The sequence below is a fragment of the Rhinatrema bivittatum genome, chromosome 6, assembly GCF_901001135.1.
Source record: "Rhinatrema bivittatum chromosome 6, aRhiBiv1.1, whole genome shotgun sequence".
Classification (NCBI taxonomy): domain Eukaryota; kingdom Metazoa; phylum Chordata; class Amphibia; order Gymnophiona; family Rhinatrematidae; genus Rhinatrema; species Rhinatrema bivittatum.
In genome coordinates, this window is record NC_042620.1 from 323,406,213 (window position 1) to 323,430,261 (window position 24,049).

Consider the following 24,049-nt stretch of genomic DNA (forward strand, 5'->3'; position numbering starts at 1 on the left):
GAATTGTTTTAATTTACAGTTTATAAATGTTTGGAATTATATGTTATGTACATCACTTAAATGCATTTGTGTTAAGTGATTAATAAATATTAATATCTGTTTAATTATAGAGGTTAGAGGAAACGAGAAGCAGGCCTTTATCAATTGCTGGACCAAAATTATGGAATTTGTTAGATGATTACTGGTCGAGGCAGATGATCTGCATTTTAAGAACAGAACGAAAGTAGTTTTATTTAAGCAAGTATATAGGTAGAGTTTGTAAAATCAAGGATATCTATCATATGCAATATATTTTTATGATGTGTATTTATCTTTAATGAGTGTTATCTTGGAATCTACTTGGAGTAGCTGCTTTTGTTTTTGTCTTTTTTTTTCCTACATTTTTGGAATAAAACTGATTAAATGTGAAATACTTCTGTAGGAAAAAAGTGATGTATTAGTATTACCGGGAACTGTGCCCTGCTGTGTAGTAGAGTTGCAGAATACTGGTTGCACAGCTCCTCTAAAGGAGTTCCAAGTTTTGGAAGAGAGATTTCCACAGTTTTGCCTGAGGGTGGCAGGGAAGAGGGGACGCAGGCTGGGGCAACCCTAAAATCTTCTCTCCACTCTACTAGCGACTGCCATTTCTTGATGTAAAAAGAAGTAATCTGCTCTCGTGTTGCAAACAGTAAATGAGGGAACCAGTTTTAACAGTTGAATCTGCTTTCCTGCAGTTTGTGAATGAGGGGCAGAAGACTTTACTCCTCGCTGGTTTGGAAGAGTGTGTTTTGAAGGTATAACGTGCACGCTTTCACTTCTCGCAGGCAAGCGGGGAGCAAGGGAGCTGTTGTGCCGCAGCTGAGGAAAGACTTTCTGCTGCTGGCGCTACCTCGCGAAATTCCTTCCAGACGACGGCCGCAGAGCTGGCCCACTTCGAAGACCAGAGCAAAGCAGCGTTCCGTGTGGAGTCTCCGTTTCCCGTCTTAGAAGTGCGCAGCTGCCTAAAACGAAAGTCCTGCAGCGACGGGACGAGCTCGGAAGTGCCCAGCAAGCTTCAGAGACAAGGTGACTGACTATTTCCTGGGTCTTCTGCTTCTTGCCATCTGCTGTTAATGTAGAAATATTTTTAGAGTGAAGCTCTGATGGTTTAAATTATATTTGTATACCTGGCTGACTAGATTCCAGGAGTAAGGAGCACTTTCAGGGAATCTTTGGCTTGTCTTCAGGACAGCCTGGATTGCAAAGTATCTTCCACATGAATAGCAGTATCCCTTCGTATTGGTTTCTGACAGCCCAATACTGCTAGATTTTAGTGGAGCATGATTGAGGCTGTTCTGATCTTTCACTGCCTTTTGAAGTGGTCTAATGTTGGTATGCAGCTGCATGCAATGATTTCTAACTTGATCTTTTTTTTTTTTTTCTTTTGAAAAGACGCAGCTGCTGCTGAAAGTCAAGGCACGGAGCACTCCATTACATCCAAATTTGTGGACCCTGCTGATCTAGACTGTTCTTTATGCTTGAGGTATCCATTGCCACCTTCGTTCATTTGACGTGCTTTGCCACCTAGAAACCCTGGGAACAGTCCCATAAGAATTAAAATAAGTTGCAGTCCACAGCGGCCTGTGGACTCCCGGCACCCCAGATATGCCATATGGGCTCTTGGGCTGCCTCCCAGCCCCCTCTCTTGGTGGTATCCAGTGTTACTCGGACAGCAATGCTGGACACCTCTGGGAGCAGAACAAATGTGCTGTATTCCTGGCAGCCTTGGTGGGGTATGGGGTGGGAACTGTGGTGGAAATTAGGAGGGGGCATGCATGGCCTTTTCTAGATCGGGAAAAGGGGGGTTGGTGCTATGGCCTGCAACTTAGTTTAATTCTTTTGGAGGGTATAGGGATTCGGTCTGCTGGCCCGAAAAGTTGAATAATTTGTTTTTAAAACACAACTTAAAGTAGCTGTATTATAAATATAGCCAGTTCAAGTTGCTTAGGTATGCATATCCAGATAACTTTAGGACTGCTCTGAACTTATCTGGATAATGCTGAATGTTGGCGTTATCCGGATAAGTTGACCTCACCTTTGGAACCCACCTCCACTATCCAGATAAATTTTATCTGGCTAATCATACGGGGACAAATAAGTCTCTTGTCTCCTAAGATTAGTTTGGTTTTTACTCTGCATAAGAATACAGTATTTACTTTATTTATAATTTTTATATACAGACATTCAATCTGAGATATCACATCGGTTTACATACAGGTGCTGTAAGTGTTTCCCTATCCCCAGTGGGTTTACAATCTACGTTTTGTATCTGAGGGAATGGAGGGTAAAGTGACTTGCCCAAGGTCGGTAAGAGCCATAACTAGTTGGTTACTAGAGGGAGAAAGAGGGTAATTCGAGTGTTGGTTTCAGTGTACGTTGTATTTTTTATACAGTGATTATATACTAGGTTTATACACACAAACTTGTCAGTCAAGGATTAATTACGAGGTCTCTAATATATACACCAGGGTTGAATGCCGAGGATTATATACATGCCAAACATAATACAAGAGTTATCCATATAAATGCTGTGGTTGAGTAGCTGAAGGTGAAAGACCGGATCAGTAGCATTTCCGAGGGAGGGAGTATAAGGATGGCAAACGAGAGGGAAAATTATATGCATGATGAGGGGAGGGACATGAGGTGAAGGGGAGAGCTGAGGGGAGAGGAGGATGAGGCTTCATCCTGGGGATGTGGCTAAGGAAGGCTAAGAGAAAGCTTGTTTAAACAGCCAGGTTTTTAGTTTTGTGTTAAAGATTTGATTACAATGTTCCAGGTGAAGATCTGGGGGCATGGAGTTCCATAATTTAGGGCCTGCTAAGGAGAAGGCCCGTACCTTGGTGGACATGAGGTGGAATAGCTTGGGAGATGGTGTGGATGGATCCTTTGTAGGCGGACCTGGTGGGTCTGTTAGATGTACTATAATGCAGAGCGCCATTTAGCCAGTGCAAGTGCTGGTTGTGCAGGGACTTGTGGGTAGGGAGCCAGTGTAGGTCTTTGAGGATGGGCGTAATGTGATCCTTTTTCCGGGTATTGGTGAGGATTCTGCCTGCTGCGTTCTTGAGCATTTGTAGCAGTTTAATGATGTTCTTAGGGAGGCCCAGGAGGAGGGAATTGCAGTAATCGATTTTTGAGAACAGTGTGGTTTGAAGGACAGTCCGGAAATCGTTGAAGTGTAGGAGGGGTTTTAATTTCTTCAGCACTTGCAGTTTAAAGAAGCTGTCTTTTATAGTAGCGTTAATTTTTTTTAGGTTCCACTAATAGTCCAGGGTGACGCCAAGGTCCTTTACTTGTTGGGCAGTTGATGTGTTCGATGTTGTGGGGGTGGAGGGATGGTTTTGATCAGGGAGATAATGAGAAGTTCCGTTTTTGCTAGGTTGAGAGCAAGATTGAGGTTGGTAAGGAGCAGGTTAATGGAGTTGAGACAGAGGTCCCAGGTCTTAAGTTATGGGGATGAGGATTTGGACATCATCCATATATCTATATATATAGATAGATATAACCCCCAGAGAACAATATTAAAAACCTAGCCTTATGCCCAACACCTGTTCTCAACTCCAGCCTACATTAGGCCCCATAACTTTTACTTTATGTTGTTAACCCCAGTTACTTTTATCCAAGTTCATTCTACCTGTTTATTGTAAGACATCCTCTTGTCATGGTTATTGTTTAGAATGTAAACCGACTTGATTAGTAATTCTGTTACTGGAAAATCGGTATATAAAAGTACTAAATAAATAAATATAGAGAGAGATATAGTAAGGCCTAGATTAGAGAGAAGTTGGCAGAGGGGGAGGAGGTAAATGTTGAAGAGGGTCAGGGAGAGGGATGACCCTCGGGGGACGCCACGGGTGGAGGTTTATGGGGGTAGATTCTTCATTGCCCAATTCTGACCTTATAGTGTCTCTCGTTGAGGAAGGACTGGAACCAGCGGTGGTCGGTTCCTGAAATGCCTATTTCTGTGAGGTGATTTAGGAGTATGCTGTGATTGATAGTGTTGAAAGCTGATGATATGTCCAATAATGCGAATGTGATGATGGTGTCTGAGAGGGGATATTAGGAGAGTTTCATTGTTGAAGAATATCCGGAATCCAAATTGGGAGAGGTAGAGGACCTTATGTTCTTCTAAATAATCGGTCAGTTGGATGTTGACTACCCTTTCCAGTAGCTTCGCTATAAACGGGAGGTTTGATATTGGGCGAAAGTTGGCGAGATCACTGGGGTCCAGGTTGGGTTTCTTCAATAGTGGTTTGAGGGTAGCTTGTTTCAGGGCTTTAGGGACATGTCAGAGAGCGAGGGAGCTGTTAATTTCAGCTAGGGGTTTAGCAATTAGATTTGGAATAGTCATGAGTAATTTAGTGGGGATAGGGTCAGATGGGTGTGATGAAGGCTTCATTTTCTTTAGAAGGGTTTTAATTTCAAGTGCGGATGTGGACTCGAACGAGATGAAGGAGGCTCCTGATAGATTGGGATTGGCGTTGGGGGGGGGGGGGGGAGGGGAGGGGAGGAAGAATTGAACCGTATCAGGAGCTTGGAGATTTTGTCCTGGAAGAAGGATGTAAGTTCTTCACATTTGCCTTTGGCTTCCTTTTCGGAGATGGACGGCAAGGGAGTCTTAATGAGGTCTGAAACAAATGAGAAGAGGGCCTTGGTGTCAAATAGGAAATGGTGGATTTTGAGGGCATAGAAGTCTTTTTGTTTTGAGAATAGTGGTTCTGTAGGTGTGGAGGGCTGTTTTGTAAGATGCCAGAAGGCAGGGATTGCATGAAGTACCCTTTCCTTCCAATTAGATTCATTTTTATATCTGGCCTGGTCTGTCAAAAGGAAAACGGTACTCATGGAGGTAACAGACTATGGCTGGAACATTCATTTTTGTTCACTTATGTGAGCATTAGCAAGAGTTAAAATATGAAAACATGAAATATAAAAGCATCCCTCTCAATATGGAGAACACCCAAGAATAAGTAATTACTAAAATTGCAATTCTTAAGGATAAACAAAGCGAAAACTGAGATACAAAGTGTTCTCAAGTGAGGGCTTCCATCTAGAAGTGGGCATTTAGCCACCGGATCTTTAGGAACTGGAAGGGCATGTCTTACTCTGGGGGCTCTGGTTTAGCAGAAATAGTTTAGCAATAGATTGGGGGGGAGGGGGGGGGTTACTGTGCTTGATGTCCAGATATTGGTTACTTAGAGCATTAGGGTTTGAGGGAGAGGTTCTGCTTCCGAGCAAATCATTGCTCTGCATATATTTAATGAAAAACTTGTTTGATAGGTAAAATGGTGATCAGAGCAGAAGTAATAACTTGACACTTGCAGCCCCATTTCAGAAATTACCTAGTAACCTTATTGACCTATTTGCCAGTTAACAGCAGAACCTGGTATTAACCTAATTCTTTCCAATAGAAACCAAAATTGTTCACCCAATAGAAATAGATACCGGGCCTAGTGTGACTGGGTGTGCATATTGTGCATTTGCATGGGGCGGCACACCCAGGCAGGCGGGAGGGACCACTGGTAGAGCCCAACTTGCTGGCAGCTGAAAATAAGGAGAGGCCGCAGGGTTTCCTCTAACTTGCGTGCTTGCACACCTGCACATAACTTCCGCTCCCCCCAGCGCGGGAAGGCTGGCAGGCTGTGGTGGAGCACATCCCACCACAACCTGAAGAGAACAGGAAGCTGTCTGTGAAGGCTTATGTGAGCTTGTTACATATAGGTTCTTGCAGAAGACAGTTTGTGCAGCCCTATCTTCCCCATCCACAACAATCTCAGGCTGACTGGAAATCAAAAGATCCCAGGTACGGAGAGCAGGAGACTTTTAATGCTTATTAGTTTTAATATTGAGTGTAATTTGATTCTGCTGTTTTGAAATGTTTTTTGGAAAATATTGGAACTTTTTTTTATTCATTACATGTTTGAGGTTTGGAACATTTTGGATATTCTATTCATTAACTGGTTTGAATATTTTTTTTTAATATGATTTTTGCTATTAATAAAATCAAGAAATATAAATTTTGTTTTATGAAGAATGGAATGTTTGTTTTTCCATTGTCGCTCTGCATACAGAGGCTGGCTTGTTGTGGGTTCCAGTTCAGTTCTTCTCAGCACGTTTCTGTTTATACTTTCTGGTCTCTTGTTTCTGTATTTGGTCAGGGCCTCTGTGTTCTGCATATGTGAATGAGGTGAGCTATTTTGCCGGCATGTAATTTACAGCAGCCTGGCTTGTTCTTTTTTTCCTAATAGGTGTATTTTTTTGTTCTAGGGCCTGGTGTAAAATGTGCAGCATTGCCTTTTCATAGATAAGATTACTGTTTTGAGTGCTGGCAGTTAGAATTGTTTTTTGGTATGGGAGGCTTACTATTTTGTAATGGTAATTCCATCATGGTTTACTAAGGACCAAGCCCACACCAACATTACAAAAAGTCTAATTCCATAGCAGTTCAAAGTATTTTTTTTTTTTACTTAGTTTGCTGGTTGGCACCACAGCAGTGGCACCACAGCAGGGAGCTTTCCACTGTGTGGGTTGGTGGGAAGGGGGGGGGGGTGGAAGAGATTTTTGGGGAAGTGGGGGCAGGGATGAGGTTCTGGATAATGGTGCGTGTGTGGTTTAAAACTGGTAATGCTGGAGTTCATCTGTTTAGGATAACAGGTCCCTTCTGGTTGGGGGGAGGATCCTTCTCTGATGGCGGGGGTTCACAAGAAAATTATTTCTTTAAACCCAAAGGGGCTAAACTCTCATGGTAAGAGGAATCTTTTTTTCAGGTGGCTGAATGTTTAGGGGCCTCAGACATATTCTGTCAAGAGTCACATTTAAGAAGACATAATGAAAGATTTCTGTGCTCTGCTCTCTATCTGCAGCAATTTTTGGCGTCTGCCACTGAGACAAACTTATTGTGGGGTGGGGATGTTACTATCCAGACTCTTGGTGGCTGATGTTAAAGCCTCGATGAGAGATGTCGAGGGCAGGTATGTAGCGGTCAAGATGGTGGTGAATAAGGTTATGTACACCCTATTAAACATTTATGCCCCTAATTCAGGCCAGGGCTCTTTTTTTTTTTTTTTTTTCTGCATAAAATTTCAGTTCTGATGTCGAATGGGCAGAGGGTCATCTTATTTTTTTTTTTAATTCTTTATTTCTCATTTTCAACAAAATACAAACATAAAAATAGTATTGCATTTGGAAATACATGAGTTGAGTTGCAACTATAAAAGAAATTCCATTTTCTCCATTAATTAACAATTTAAATCTTGGGTGCAACTTCAAAATCATTAGTATCAAACAGCCTTGAGAGCTTGTTGAAGCGTTAGATAGAAACCATGGGGAATTTATAAAGAAAAACTTTTATTGAATTGTAATAGGGTATCTCATAAGTTCTACTATAACACATATCATCTTACTAACTTGAGACTGGGGATGAAGATGGAACTTGTCTCTGTTCGAGAAAATCTTTTAATTGTTCCGGTATGAAAAAAAGAAAAATATCATTCTGTTTTCTTAATTATACATTTACACGGAAATCTTAGTGTAAAGGTATATCCTAACGAAATCACCTCTTGGCGATAAGCCAAAAAGGCTCTCCTTCTTAATTGGGTAGAATATGCCAGGTCAGGGAATATCTTTATTGACTTTTCCATGTAGTTGACTGGATATTTTTGAAAATAACTTTTCATAATTAAATTTATATCACTAATTAAGGAAAAATTTACTAATAGGGTTCCCCAGTCAATTATCTGAGCACTAGTCTCAAGAAAGTTGGTGAGGTCTCCTTGAAATGGTAACTCCTCTCTATTATTAATATTTCTGTTTTTTGGCAGGAAGTAACAATTTACTATAGAAATATTTTCTCCAGAGATTATGCCAAGTATATCCTTTAGAAATTTTTTCAGAGTGACTGAGGGTAGTTCCCCAATCACTCTAGGAAAATTCAAGAATCTTAGATTATATTTTTTGGCACTATTCTCTAGAGTCTCCAGTCTCCTAGTAATTATTCCCCTGTCTTTAACAACTGCTGCTTGAAATTCTAAATTTTTCTTATGAGAATCTTCTAGTCCTTTTATCCTGTCAACTGACTCCTTGATCTGTTTCTGAACTTGCAACATATCTTGTTGATTCCCGATCATTGACGCATCTACTTTCCTTTCTAAAACCTTTATATTAGCTGACATTCCCACCATCATTTCCCACAATGTCTCAAGTGTTACCACTGCATTACGGGCGGGTAGTCCTGGATTATTACCTTGGGATAGTTGTTGCAAATTCCCATCTAAAGGAGTTGCTAACTCCGAATCTATTCCTACAATAGATGGAGTTGCACTCCTGGTAACAGGTGCTTCACCTCCGATAACCTCGGCTGAAGCTCCCTCAGGACTTAACTCCCCCAGTCTTTGTGCAGGTGGTATGCCGATATTAGGGCTAAGAGAAGTCTCATCTGCAGGCACACTCAACCTTCCCTGGTTGAGTGGCACACCGGAATCCTTGGTCTTCTCTACATTAATAGCAGGAGAGAGCATAAATCTACTTATTTCCTGTTGTATTGGTGATGGTAAGGGAAGTGGGGGAAAAATCCTCACTTTCCCTTTACGCTTGGGAGGCATAATTCTATATAAACAATTCAATTGCAGGATATAACGTAGTTATGCTCTGCTTATGAAACCCAATCACTAACGAAACAACAGAATCTTAAGCAGAGGGATGGTAATAAGTTACAGTCCATAATATTTGAAAATACCTTTGAAAATGTCCAACATAGATGTCTTCCCGACTCCCCGACGAATCCGGGCGAAGCCGGGCTAAGCCGGTACAGCGCGCGCCCCTTGAGCGCGCGCGGCTTTAGCGACGCGCCGGCTCTGCTACGCGCCGCATGTGCCCTGTTTAAATATGGCACTTCCGGGTCCGCCTCCGGGTCCGCCCTTGCAACGTCACGGCGTCGAAATCCACTGCAGCTGAGAGAGATACCGTCGGGCAGGGTCTCTTACCCCGGCTACTCACAGGCAGTTCATGCAGGTATGTTGGAGCGTTCTTTTTCTCTGCGCCCTCGAGAGGGTCATCTTATAATTGGCGGAAACTTTAATCTTACCCGATATCCATATTTAGATAACTTCAAGCAGGATGATATTGGGTCCCGAGCATCGAGGAAGGTGCTTAAACAAACGATCTCTGATAGAGGCCTGGTGGACATGGCATCTAAAGTATCTAACGGATCGAAATTTCTCTTTTCTAAAGCGCACCAGTCATATTCTAGGTCAGATTTTTTCCTAGTTGACAAAACAGTGGGCAGGATTGTTGATGTAGGGATAGGTAATATTACATGGACAGACCACGCACCTGTTTTGAGTCTCCCTAGAGAAGGGTTTAGCTATTGGGTGCAAGAAACTTTGGCTCCTAAATGATAGCCTCCTGGATGATGTAGGGTTTGTGGAACAGTTGTTGAGGGACATGGAAGGTTTATATTAGGGAAAAACAAGACTGGGGATTGCAATGCAGTATCTATATGGGAATGCTTGAAAGCAGCGATTAAGGGAAAATTGATCTCCAGGGCTAGTTTTGTTAAGAGAGAGAGAACACCCAATTTATTGCAAAAGATAGCAAAATTGGAATTGCTTCACAAGTGTACCTTAGATCATGTGGTTTTGGAGAATCTAGAACTGGCCCGGCAAGAGCTGAGATCTTTGGATGAAGCTCGAATTGCTCATCAGATAGTTGGTGCAATAAGAGGCTTTTGAACATGGTGATAAAGTGGGCCGTTTGCTGGCCAGGAAGCTAAGAGGGCAACCTAAACTCACATCACCAAAATAAAAGATCAGGAGGGAAAATTTTTGTATGATTCTATTGGGGTAGTTTTATGAGGAGCTGTATTCTGAGCAGACAGGCGTAACAGGCAATATGATTAAGGACTATTTAGAAGGCATTCCCCTACCAGGTTTAGATGAGGACAGGAGAGCTATGCTAAACAGGGCAATTTGGCTGAGGAGGTTGCTTTGGTTATTAGAGACCTGAAATCCAGCAAGGCTCCTGGGATGGATGGGTTCACAGCTAAATTCTACAAGTTGTTTTAGTGGGCCCCCTTGTAGATATGTATAACAACTTAGTGGAGGATGGGAGGCTGTCACCTGCTGCTAATATGGCAAGGATAACTATTTTGGCAAAAAAAGGGAGGGATGCTGCTTTGTGCAGATCTTATCACCCAATTTAATTGATCAATATTGATCTAAAGATCCTTGCAAAGGTTTTGACTAATAGATTGGGACGAATGGCTCAGAGCCCGATACACAGGGACCAGTCTGGGTTTGTACCCAGAAGACTTGACAATGTTAGTGTTTAATCTGATGGAGTGGGTTAAACAGCAGCACACGCTGGCGGCTCTCTTGGCAGTAGATGCCGAGAGAGCTTTTGTTAGGGTCCATTGGGAGTTTCTTTTTCGGGTTCTGGAAAGAATGCGGATTGGGGCTACTCTTATTGCTTAGATTTGGAAACTTTATGGAGGTCCACGCGCACGTATAAAAATAAATGCTGGCTGTACTGATCTTTTGAGGGGAATCAGGCAAGGATGCCCTTTATCCCCATTATTGTTCGCATTATCATTGGAGCTTTTTGCAGAGGAGATAAGAGGGCTAACGATAGAGGACCACAATTATAAGATTTCCCTTTTTTGCATATGATCTGCTGTTTACTCTAATTGAGCCTTGCAGAGATTGTTGGGAGAAATGCGGAGCTCCAGATCCATCTCTGGCTTCAAGGTAAATGAGAACAAGTCCAAGATTTTAAATATTAGTTTCTAATGAAAGGATGGTTAGATTAAAGTCTTTGTTGCCATTTTAAAGTTGCCAAATGGTGGGTGAAGTATCTGGGCCTGCGTACAGGATCTGAAGAGGACCAATTGTTGGCGTTAAATTATAAGTGTTGATTGGGGATTTAGGTTCAACTGCTCCCATTTCTTTCTTGGTTGGGTGAAAACGAATGTCTTGCCCAGGCTGTGCTATTTTTTTTCCAGATTCTTCCGATTAGCGTACAGACATGGAGCTTGAAGATGTGGCAGAAGAAAATTTTCAGTTTTATTTGGAAAAGACGCCTGCCAAGAGTAGCTAGGGGTGCGCTGTTCCAGCCTAAAGTACGGTGGGGGGGGGGGGGTGGTGGAGTTTGGGTGTGCCAAACCTAGCATGGTTCTTACTATATGCAGCTTCTCATTTAAGAGCTTTTGTAGATTGGCAGAGTACGAAATGTGACACCTTTTGGGTTCGGGTTGAACGGGACTGGGCAGGGTGTCACAATTTGGACATGCGAGTCTGGCAAGGGAAGAGGATGAGAAGTTGGATTGTCTCCTTGTTCTAGGGTCGCAGTGGATGAGGGCGTTAGTGGGAGATTGGAATTTCTGTTACAGGTCCTCTTCTTGTTGCGTAAGAATTTCCCTCCGGGTGATATATTGGGGGCCCTTCGGTGGAGGAGGGAGAGGGATATAACCAGGTTGGAGCAGGTCTGGGGGGCGGGGGGGTCAGAATGTGTTATCTTGGGATATCTTAAGATTGTTACTCGTTGAGAGAGGATGATAGAGACCATAGGATGCAGTTATTTCATAAATCAAAAGCAGGTTCTGTTGGACCTCAGAGGAAAACTTTGCTGGAAGGTTTGTGTGAACAGGCAGATTGACGAAACCAATCTCTCGCTTATGTGGGTTACTAAATGGGGACCTTAAATCACATCCGGCCCATATTAAAGCCTGAGAGAAGGATCTAGAGGAAATCTGGGGGAAGAGGTCTGGGATCTATGCTGTTTCTACTAACATAATAGAGGCTGGTTATAAAGTATTATACCGATGGCATTTGACCCCCATGAAATTGCATCAAATGTATTCAGATTGATGGCCACTGTTGGAGGGGTTGTGAAGTTACAGGGACCTGGTGGGGATGTGTGGTGGTAAAGAACATGTGGCATGTGGTTGCTCACGTCTTTACTTCATTGACCGGCACTGGGGTGAACAGGGACCCCAAATTGTTCCATATTGGTATCAATGATGGGAGCCTTTCTAAAACTGAGCACAAGCTATTTATAATCAGTAGGTGTTGGCCACAAAGTGTGAGCTGGCCTTTAAGTGGAAGGAGGCTGACGTCCCGGATCTCCCTGCCATCATAAGAACATAAGAAAATGCCATACTGGGTCAGACCAAGGGTCCATCAAGCCCAGCATCCTGTTTCCAACAGTGGCCAATCCAGGCCATAAGAACCTGGCAAGTACCCAAAAACTAAGTCTATTCCATGTTACCATTGCTAATGGCAGTGGCTATTCTCTAAGTCAGGGGTCAGGAACCTTTTTGGCTGAGAGAGCCATAAACGCCACATATTTTAAAATGTAATTCCATGAGAGCCATACAATGTTTAAAACTAAATACAAGTAAATGTGTGCATTTTATGTAAGATCACACTTTTAAAGTACAATAAGTCTCTGAAAATATTACACCAGGCCTTAAGACACCAATACATCTCCTATTAGGAAAACGGACCAAGTCAGGCTGCTATAGAGTCCTACACAGAAACTACACGCCAGCAGAAAACCTCACCTGAATCACGTGCTGTCCCTCACCTAAAGTAGAATAAAGAGACCAAAACGCATAACAAGAAGCATGCAGAAAAAACTGAATTGGAAACTGCAACAAGCCAGAGTCTCTGTATGCAGTGTAACAAAGGAAAAAAGAAACATCACCCATCCTTATAAAACAAATCAAGAAATATAAAATCAGCAGTAAAACTGTACTAACAAAAAGAACATATTTCGAAACAGCTGATGAGTGGAATATCCAATAATTAAAAACTCATATAAAACATTTCCAGATACCAACAAAATATTTCAAAATAGCAGACACAAAGACCCAGTAATGAAAAATAATAAGGATACAAAAATTTTTTTGCTCTGCATACCTGGGAATGTTTGATATCCAGGTGTCCTGAGATTGTTCTGAATTAGCAGGAGGTGGGGTGGTTTGCTTGGAACTTTCTCCTCTCTGTCACATACCAGCGCTCTCTCTCACACTGGCTCTCAATGACACACCTATACACACATGCTCTCAGTACTCACATATACACATGTTTTTTCTCTCTCACTTATATAGGCTCTTAATTACACATTTACACACATGCTATCTATCTTTTCACGCTTACACACACACGGCTTTCAATCACATAAATACATGCTGTCTTTTTCTCTCACACACAGACTCACATTCACATGCTTACAAACATGTCCTCTCTTTCTCTCATTTACACACAGGCTCTCAATCACATACTCACATGCTCCCTCACCTAAATCAGCTCTCAGTCACACACAGACACACATGCTCTCTCTTACTTATACACACAGGCTCTTAATCATACATACACATGATTTCTCTCACACACAAAGGATCTCAATCATACACACATACTCTTTCACACAAACAGGTTTTCAATCACAAACTTACACATACAGGTTCCCAATGGTAAACTTACATTCATGCTCTCTCTCTCTCTCTCTCACAGGCAAGCTCTCAATCACAGACATACTCTCTTTCACATGTACAGGCTCTCAATCATTCACATACATGCAATCTCTCACACACATACACACACAGCCCCCCCCCCCCCCCCCCCCGCGGCCCGGAAGAGGAAGTGGAGAGTATCGGGTGCGTGCGCGGCAAGAAGAGGCCACGCTAGTGCGCTCGGCATCGGCCCGAAGAAAAGAAGACTGCAGCGCGGCTCGGAGGAAAATGAAGAGGTTCAACCGCGGCCGATGGGACTCCGCCTCCGCGAGGGCTGAAAATGAAGGAGGTTAGCGTTGGGAGGAGGCTGCTGCTGCTGCCGCGAGTTCCCGGGGTGGGGGTGAGAGAGAGTGAATGAGCGAGCAAACACATGCTTGCTCGCTCATTCACTCTCTCACCCCCACCCCGGGAACTCGCGGCAGCAGCAGCAGCCTCCTCCCAACACTAACCTCCTTCATTTTCAGCCCTCGCGGAGGCGGAGTCCCATCGGCCGCGGTTGAACCTCTTCATTTTCCTCCGAGCCGCGCTGCAGTCTTCTTTTCTTCGGGCCGATGCCGAGCGCACTAGCGTGGCCTCTTCTTGCCGCGCACGCACCCGATACTCTCCACTTCCTCCTCCGGGCCGCGGGGGGGGGGGGGGGGGGGGGGCGGGAAGAAGAGAGCACGCCGGTGCTGCTGACTCCAGCTGTCCTGCCGCGTTCCGCCCGGGCTGACAGCATTTTAAGCCCGGGCGGAGGAGGATCGGGGAGCAGCTGGGTCAGCGGGAAAGTGTGGCGACTGTCTGCGAGCCAGATGCAGCCCTCAAAAGAGCCATATCTGGCTCGCGAGCCATGGGTTCCCGACCCCTGCTCTAAGTGAACTTAATAGCAGGTAATGGACTTCTCCTCCAAGAACTTATCCAATCCTTTTTTAAACACAGCTATACTAACTGCACGAACCACATTCTCTGGCAACAAATTCCAGAGTTTAATTGTGCGTTGAGTAAAAAAGAACTTTCTCCGATTAGTTTTAAATTTGCCCCATGCTAACTTCATGGAGTGTCCCCTAGTCTTTCTACTATCCGAAAGAGTAAATAACCGATTCACATCTACCCGTTCTAGACCTCTCATGATTTTAAACACCTCTATCATGTCCCCCCTCAGTCGTCTCTTCTCCAAGCTGAAAAGTCCTAACCTCTTTAGTCTTTCCTCATAGGGGAGTTGTTCCATTCCCCTTATCATTTTGGTAGCCCTTCTCTGTACCTTCTCCATCGCAATTATTTCTTTTTTGAGATGCGGCGACCAGAATTGTACACAGTATTCAAGGTGCGGTCTCACCATGGAGCGATACAGAGGCATTAGATTGCATAGAGTGTTTTGTTTGTTATGGGGAAACTGACAGCGATTAAGCATAAGTCCTTTAAGGGGTTCCAAAGGATTTGGGAGCCTTATTGTAAGTGGGTGGCTGCTTTTGAGAAGCTTGGGTGTTGGGGTTAATGTGACACCTGAATGTAGGTTGTGGGTTCTGTGAGTCGGTTATCCTATGGACCAAATATTACGAGGTCTCTAGCATAACATGGAGTGCTTTTCTTTGATTGGTTCGCTCTCACTTTTGCGTAAGGGGGGGGGGGTTGTCTTTTGTTATGCGATGCTAAGATATGCCTGTATAGTTTTTCATACTTGTTATCCAGCTGTGAGATGCTTTTGTGTAGCATTTTCTTTATTTCTGTGGTTTGATTGAATGAAGAAAATTTTAAATGGAAAAAAAAATTGAGCTTCCCTTTTCCTAACCTGATCGCTGTCAAGATTATTTTTTTTTCTTTTCATGTTGCAACTTTCTGTAGTTCCTCCTGCTTAGTTTTGCAATGATATTAAGTAGGAAGAACCACAGAAAAAGCTGTATTTTTGTTTTTCTGAGCATGGCTTGGGGTGCCAAAACTTAACACCAGTTCTGGGCTGGTGTTCATTTTTGAGGATTAAAATGTGCGCATTGGGCGCACATTTATTTAACTTGCATTGGTAGTACTAGCTAATAGCCTCATCAGCATGGCATTTGCATGTAATGAGTGGTGTTAGCTACCCAGTGGTATGGATGCGTGTTTTGGACGTGCTAATCCCGATACTGCATTGGGTATATGTCTAGCGCTCTGAGCTCAGCACCTGATATTGCATTGGCTCGTAGGAGTCTCCAACCAGGAAAGGGATCTAGGCAGCAGTGTGAACAAATAGTTTGAAATCCTGAGCTCCGTGTGTGGACACAGTCAAAAAAGCAAACACTGTTAGGAATTAGGAAAGGAATGGAACATAAAACAGAATATCTTAATGCCTTTGTATTGTTCTGTGGTGTGAATGCACCTAGAGTATTGTATGCTTTTCTGGTTGCTGCATCTCAAAGGCATAGAGAAGGGCGACCAAAATGACAAAGGGGATGGAACGATTCCCCTATGAGGAAAGGCTGAAGAGGTTAGGACTCTTCAGCCTGGAGAAGAGATGGCTGAGGGAAGATGAATAGGTAAAAGTAGCACATTTAAAACAAGTCATAGAAATTTCTTTTTCATTCTGTGCACAGCTAAGCTTTGAAATTCATTGCCCGCAGATGTGGTAAAGGCAGTTTGCATAGCTGGGTTTAAAAATGTTTGGACAAATTCCTGGAGAAAAAGTCCATAAAGGGTTATTAACCAGGTAGACTTGGGGGAGAAGCCACTGCTTATCCCTTAGTGTAAGAAACGTGGGTTCTGTCTGTCTGGGATCCTGCCAGGTACTTGTGACTTGGATTGGCCTCTGTTGGAATCAGGATGCTGGGCTTGATGGATTCTTGGGCTGACCCACTATGGCAGTTCTTATGCTCTCTGTCTCTAGAAAGCTATTATGGAATTTATTTTTACAAAAAACACAAGTGCAGTATTCTTAACGGTTTTTGCCAAATGTCTGAGCTGTGTAACTGCTTTGAATGTCTGGACATATCTTTTGAGGTGGGGCATTATATAAGGGACATCTTGGTCTCCTAATTTACAGTGAGCGAGTTAAAAAATGCACACTTAAGAAGTTTTACCAGGTGCATTAGATAAAATATGTATATTTTGGGTGTGTTGGCTTCTGCATCCTAGTTTTCTTTGGGGTGGGGGAGGTGTCCTGGTAGTTTCCTCCTCCTCTCAGGTTAGTCAGAACTGGTGCTGGGCTATCTAGTATTGTGAGCCTTCACTTGCAACTACCTGAAGTGTGTTTACTCTTTTATTTTTATATCCCTTCCTTCCACCCCCCGAGTCTGAGTATTGTGTCACGAGCAATGGCCAGGGCTCCCCCTCACCTCTCCACCAGGGTATGCAATCGCTACCTATGCAGCATCTCTGGCTCTGGCCCCCCTCTCCCTCCCTGGAAAAGCCCTTGGCACAGGGCTGCCCTCTTGCATCCTATTCTTAGTAAACCTCAGCGTGCCTTTGTCTTGAAGTAAAGCCAGCTCCTACATAGAAGCATTACTCACTTGTGGTGTGTGCCTGATTTTTACCATCTGGCATCTTCTGTTGCTTTTTAGATGCAAAAACTGACTCTTCCTGTCAGGTTAAATGTCTTATTGTAATACATAAGTGATTAGTAGACATTATTCATCTTGTCTGTGTGTGTCTTGACTAGATTTTAGGCTCCAGGGAGCCGAGACTCTCTCAATTTTGTGTATCTGTACAGCTCTGCATACATCTAGTAGCGCTGTAAAAATGTTAGTAGCAGAAAATTTAGGATGAATGAAGCCTGCAGTGTTGCAGCGTTGCAGCCTTAATCTGGAAGGAGCTGCCTCATATTTTTGGCAATCTTAATCATCAAACCATAAATTCAAACTCTGAGCCTCATTTGCATAGAGCTATGAATGTGTAGCCACTTTTTTTTTTTTTTTTAAATTTCTTATTGCAAGATATCGTTTGCTTTCTGTTTTTTGCTGCAGGCTTTTCTACGAGCCGGTCACCATGCCCTGCGGCCACACGTTTTGCCTGAAATGTCTGGAGCGATGCTTGGATCATAACCCAAAGTGCCCACTCTGCAAAGAAGACCTTGCCGAGGTAGAAATTGTTTTTAAAAAAAAAAAAAAAAAAAAAAGAAATTTGGAAGAAGTTTTGGGAGTACAAATGGCTTCAAACTGGGTTATCTATTTGCGCTGCCTTGATTCACAGGGGGTCTATTAAATACCTTTTAACTCTTGAAAAGATAAATACAGATTGAAAAAATGATGTAGGTACCCCATGCAGTATTGTTTGGGTTACACTAGGGGTCCCTGCTGTGCCATCTGGATACAGATTTATGATATCAGAGACACCTTAATTTGACAATCGCAGCATTATCCTTTAATCGTAGTGACAGAAGGAATATCATTAGAGAACAGAGAATGGTTATTACCTTTTGGCTATTTCCTTGGGTTTTGTTTTTTTTTTCCTGCAGTATTTGGCCGTGCGGAAATACTGTAAAACTGAACTGATGGAAGAGTTGATAGCCAGGTACCTTCCCGAGGAGCTCAAGGAGCGGAGAAAGATTCACGAAGAGGAAATAGCAGAACTTTCCAAGTACGCTTGTGCCACATCTCCCGGAAATGGGGCGGGAAGCAAAAGTCAAGTTTGCAATGTTAACAGCAGTGGGACTGACGTAAACCATCCTTGGAGTGGCTTATGGGAGTTTGCAGAGCTTTAAATAAATGGGTGTTAGCCGAGCTTATTAAAGTTTAGTCTCGTGATCCAGGGAGCACCCTGTTCACCTGTCCTTTAAAAAGCAGTACTTGCACAATTAATTTTAAGTATTCAGTTAATTCAAATAAACAAACATCCTTATTTTTATGGATTTCATAATGGCGGGGAGGTATTATAGTCCAGGAACTTGTCCTAATTTTCCCATGCCTATTGTAAGTGTATGAAGTGATTGAGCCCAGCTCGGTTGATTCCTAGGAAAACCCCACAGTGTGAAGACTCAACACGAGTGCTGCTGCCGCCGCCACCCTAGGGTTTAAAGTGCATCCGTTCCCCATAGCTTCCCCCGGTCTCATCTGCAGAGGAGGCACAGAGAAGGCCAAGAATATGCCTAGAAAGACCAAGAGCATGCGTGGTGACTTGAAAAGAAGAATATTTCTGAGCATGTCCTTGGCTCATCCTGTCCCCCCTTCTTATAGAGACTGAGTGCTACATCAAGATCAGAGAGTGGCTCTTCATTGCCACCCTCTTTAAGAGGCTCTCTCCAATAAGTTATTGCAGTTTATTATGAAAGCTCAGGCCACAAAATAAAGCAGTCATGGGACATGAATTAATTTGTAATAGATTTTGCAAAGTAAGTGTTATTGTTCCTAGAGAATATATATGTTTTTGTGTTAGTCTGGTAAAGCATATTGCAGCTATAAAGATGATTGTGCAATACATTAAGAGGCTTATAGAGAAATATAGAATATAATAGCATATAGGGTGAGGGAAAAAGCTGTCTGGGGAGTATTGTTATGAAAATTTGTGTTACTTTGAGATTTTTACATACCTCATGTCTGGCCATGGCTTAAAATTTAAATTGAAGAGAAAAAGAATATGATGGCAGATAAAAAGACCACATGGGCCATCCACACTTTCTACTTAGCTTTACAATCCCTTCCTCTCATTCTGTAATCTCCTGTGATTGTCACATGCTTTCGTGAATTCCGACACCATTCCTGTTTCTACCTCCCTCTCTGTAGGGAAATTTCCTTAGATTACTCTTGTCTATCCCCTTTCGCCCCCATCCCATGATTCCTCATTACAGAGCCTCTTTTCCACTGAAAGATACCTGCCTCCTGTGCATTTATTCCTTGGCGGTATTTAAATGTCATCTTCTTCCTCTCTATGCCAGTTTTCCATGGTATATTGCTGTACCTTCAGAACTGCTTAGGTGTTCCTCAGAAAAGTCACATTGCCTGATCAGATCAGGCCAGCACCTCACATCAGCAGTGGCTCTTAAACATGGAGGAGCTCTTCGCTGATTACATATGTATTAATGCTAGAGTCCCAGAGTGTGGTAACTAATGGGCAGCGCGCAGGGCATGGCTAGCTGGGCCCTGCTTTGTCTAGCACAGTGGTTCTCAACCTTTTTCCCATCGTGACACACCTGACAGGCCACTCACATGTTTGACACACTGCTCATTACAATTCACGGCAGAAATAAAAAGTAAAGGTCCGGTAATTATTTTTATTGTTTAAAATGACACAAGGAAAAGATACATATTCTGTCTGAACAGAAATTGCATAAATAGTAAACATCCCACACCAAAACAGCACCAATTTCCGGCACTTAAACAGTAAACACCTTACCTAAGAAAAGGCAACACTGAAATATTACACCAGGCCTTAAAGCACCAATACATCTCCTATTAGGAAAACGGACCAAGTCAGGCTGCTATAGAGCCCTCAGAAACTACACGCCAGCAGAAAACTTCACCTAAATCACATGTGCTGACCCTCACCTAACAAGGAATAAAGAGACCAAAACGCATAACTAGAAGCATGCAGAAAAAACTGAATTGGAAACTGCAATAAGCCAGAGTCTCTGTATGCAGTGTAACAAAGGAAAAAGGGAATCACCACCCATCCTTATACAACAAATCAAGAAATATAAAATCATCAGCAGTAAAACCATGCTAACAAAAAGAACAGATTATTTTGAAACAGCTGATGAGTGGAATATCCAATAATTAAAAACTCAAAAAATTTCTAGATACCAATAAAATATTTCAAAATAGCAGACACAAAGACCCAGTAATGAAAAATAAGGATACAAAAATTTTTTTGCTCTGCATACCTGGAAATGTTTGATATCCAGGTATCCTGAGATTGTTTTGAATTAGCAGGAGGAGGGGTGGTTTGCTTGGAACTTTCTCCTCTCTCTCTCTCACTTACCAGCGCTCTCTCTCACACTGGCTCTCAATTACACACCTATACACACATGCTTTTTCTCTCACTTTCTTAGTTACACATTTACACACAGGCTGTCTATCTTTTCACGCTTACACACACAGGCTTTCAATCACACACATACATGCTGTCTTTTTCTCTCACACACAGACTCTCATTCACATGCTTACAAACATGTCCTCTCTTTCTCTTTCTCTCATTTACACACAGGCTCTCAATCACATACTCACATGCTCTCTCACCTAAACCAGCTCTCAATCACACACAGACACTCATGCTCTCTCTCTTACTTAGGCTCTTAATCGTACATACACATGATCTCTCACACATAAAGGATATCAATCAAACACACATACTCTTTCACACAAACAGGTTTTCAATCACAAACTTAGACATACAGGTTCTCAATCGTAAACTTAGTCATGCTCTCTCTTTCACATATACAGGCTCTCAATCACAGACATGCTTGCTCATTCACTCTCTCTCCCTCCCCTCCCCCGAACTAGCGGCAGCAGCAGCCTCCTTCATTTTCAGCCCTTGGAGGAGGAGTCCCATCGGCCGCGGGGGTTGACGTTCTTCTTCATTTTTCTCTGAGCCGCACTGCTCATTCCTTCGGGCCGACGCTGACCATAAGAGCATGATGCTCACCACTTCCGCTTCCGGGCCGCGGCGGGGGGGGGGGGGGGGGGGGCGGGAAGAAGAGACCATACAGATGCCAGCTGTCCTGTCGCGTTCTGCCCGGGTGGAGGAGGACCGGGGAGCAGCTGGGTCAGTGGGGGACCGGGAAGTGTGGCGACACACCTGTGTGTTCTTGGCAACACACTGGTGTGTCGCGACACACCAGTTGAGAACCACTGGTCTAGCACACAGTACTTCCTCATCTTCCCCCTCCTGAGCCTCCACCTTTGAGACCTTCCAGCCTCTGTCACACCAGGCTGAGAGGGAGAGCATGCTTGGATGTAACCCACTGTGAGTGTTGGGAGCAGCAGCAGTGAAGGTGCTTTGGCAGTCAAAGGAACTGAGCCAGCTGTCCACATCAGGCTGCCTCTTCTTCTCCTGTACTTGTATATAAAGGGAGCTGGCAGATTAAGATGGGTTCATGTGTCTCCGCCTGCTGTGCCCTTTTGTGTTTAAAATTTAGACGAGATACCATTGGAATTGTAGTGCTTTCCTACCGCTTTTGGCTGTATGAGCACACTCCATATCCAAACTGTCTGCTCAGTGTATCAGACAAGATTTTTGTTTAATATAGATGGTCTTGAAACGGTTGGGAAACTTTCTGCTCTAAGGATATTAAAGTCCAACCCCCATATGCTTTATAATGAACTCTGTTGACCATTTTAGTTGCTGCCCTCTGGGCCAACTCATCTGCGTGTTATCCTTTTTAAGGTGCAGTCTCCAGAGTTGTACCCAGTACCAGATCATCCACCTTTAGCCAAGACTGTCTATACCATTGACTCTAAACTCTGCGCAAACTGAAAAACCAAGGACCTTTGGCATTCTTGTTGGTTGCTCTTTTTGGAGGACCATGTAAAAATGAGGCAACCTCTAAAGCTATTGTGTGGTGGATCCAGGAGACTATCTCTACAGCTTATCTTCTCAAGGGTAGTTAGTCCCCTGAACACATTCATGCTTATTCTACTAGAGCCCAATCTGCTTTTTGGGCAGAGGCAGTCGTCATTTTGCTGGTAGGCTTTTGTAAGGCAGTGACTTAGTAATCACACTCCTTTTCCAAGTGTTACAGACTGTAATGGCTAAGCAGGATGCAGCCTTTGGGGCTGGCATCCTTGGTGTGGCCCTTGCTTCCTCCCAAAATAGATGGAGAAATTTTCTTACCTATTAAGTTTCTTTCCATGCATCCTGCTACACCAGCCCAGAACCCTCCCAGGAAGTTGGGCCACAGGAGGAGGAAAAAGATGTTCCTGTTAATACCCAGATCAGACAAGTGGGTTTATGCATCCCTACCAGCAGATGGAGGCAGAGAACTAAAAGCTTTGAGGCACTGCTACATAACAGAGTGCCATCTGCAGTCCCTCATTATTTCTCTGTCTCCAGCAGATGGTAGATGTGCAAACCTGCAGTCAATCACCAGAAGCCAGTTTGAAGGTGGCCAGGGCTATGGCCAGATTGTACCCCCTACCCGACAGCATCTTGGAGATGTAGATGCGGTGGTATCAGCAGTGACGAAGACTAGCATTCCTGTGGCAGGGTTGGCGGTTTTGAAGGATGTCCAAGATCGGAAGCTGGAGGTCCTGTTGAACAGACTGTCTATCTGACGTCTCTGCTCTGAGCCTAAGGGCTACAATCTACGCCAGCCTTATGCAGAGGGCTTGTTTGTGCTGGGTGTAAAAGGCACAGGAGGCCACTGGAGGTACCACTCGGGCTGCTAGCCAGGATGCTCGCCTGGAAGGGGATCTGTCTTTTATGTGGCGGATGTCCTCTGATTTGCTTCGCACTTTGGCTAGGAACATGGTGGCCATGCAATTGGTCAGCAGATGTTTGGTCAAAGATGCAATTTGCTAATCTCCCTTTTAAGGAATAGTTATTGTTTGGTGAGGTCCTGGAGAAGCCAATGAAGCATCTGGCAGACTCTAAGGGTAATAGGTTGCCTGAGGATAAGGGGGCACTAAAGATCTTTCCATCTCGCTCTTGCTTCCATGAGACGAGATTTTGTGGCAGAAGTTTGTCCAGTTCTTCTTCACAAAATCAGGGTCCTTTTTGGAGGACCTGTAGACCAACCAAAGAGGGTTCCAGACAGTGGTCCAGAGGTGCCAAGCTTGCCCAATGAAGACAGGTTGGTCCACTTCTCCCTTGTGGCTGTCTGAAGAAGGGTGTCCCGTTTTTTTACGAGGAGTGGACCAGAATTCCCTCTGATCAGTGGGTGCTGGAAATAATAAGACTGCTACGCATTAGAATCTTCTCAACCCCTCAAGGAGGCCTTCGTAGTGTCCCGTTGTGCTTTGCTCGCCAAGCAAGCGGTAGTGTGGGACACTCTGCTATGCCTAAAGCAATTGGAAGTCATTCTCCTGGTGCAGCTTGAGGGAGCATGGTCGGGGAAGGTATTCCGTGTACTTCGTGGTTCCCAAGGAGGAGGGCTCATTTCGGCCCATTCTGGATCTGCAAAGGGTCAATGGGACATTGAGGTCCCACATTTTTGGATGGAGACTTTGAGAACAGTGATTGCAGCGGTGCACAGGAGGGAGCTCCTGGCCTCTCTTGATCTGACTGAGTCATATCTCCATATTTCCATCAGGGAGGATCATCAAAGATTTCTGCGATTCACTGTGCTAGGAGAGCATTTTCAGTCTTAAGCCCTGCCCTTCGGATTGATTACAGTGTTGAATGTCCACAAAGGTGATGGTGGTAGTGGCAACAGCCCTCAGAAGTAAGAACATAAGAAAATGCCATACTGGGTCAGACCAAGGGTCCATCAAGCCCAGCATCCTGTTTCCAACAGTGGCCAATCCAGGCCATAAGAACCTGGCAATTACCCAAAAACTAAGTCTATTCCATGTTACCATTGCTAATGGCAGTGGCTATTCTCTAAGTGAACTTAATAGCAGGTAATGGACTTCTCCTCCAAGAACTTATCCAATCCTTTTTTAAACACAGCCATACTAACTGCACTAACCACATCCTCTGGCAACAAAT

General features: G+C 43.7%; 1 protein-coding gene across 1 annotated transcript in view; it reads left to right on the top strand.

Annotated features, from left to right (window-relative positions):
- Nucleotides 1-24,049, top strand: part of LONRF3 (LON peptidase N-terminal domain and ring finger 3) — a 91,198-nt gene that overhangs the window by 21,685 nt on the left and 45,464 nt on the right. The window contains exons 4-7 of the mRNA XM_029607590.1: nt 804-1,044; nt 1,411-1,501; nt 17,434-17,548; nt 17,925-18,046. Of these exons, the coding sequence (XP_029463450.1) occupies nt 804-1,044; nt 1,411-1,501; nt 17,434-17,548; nt 17,925-18,046 (569 nt within the window). The remainder of the gene's footprint in view (nt 1-803; nt 1,045-1,410; nt 1,502-17,433; nt 17,549-17,924; nt 18,047-24,049) is intronic.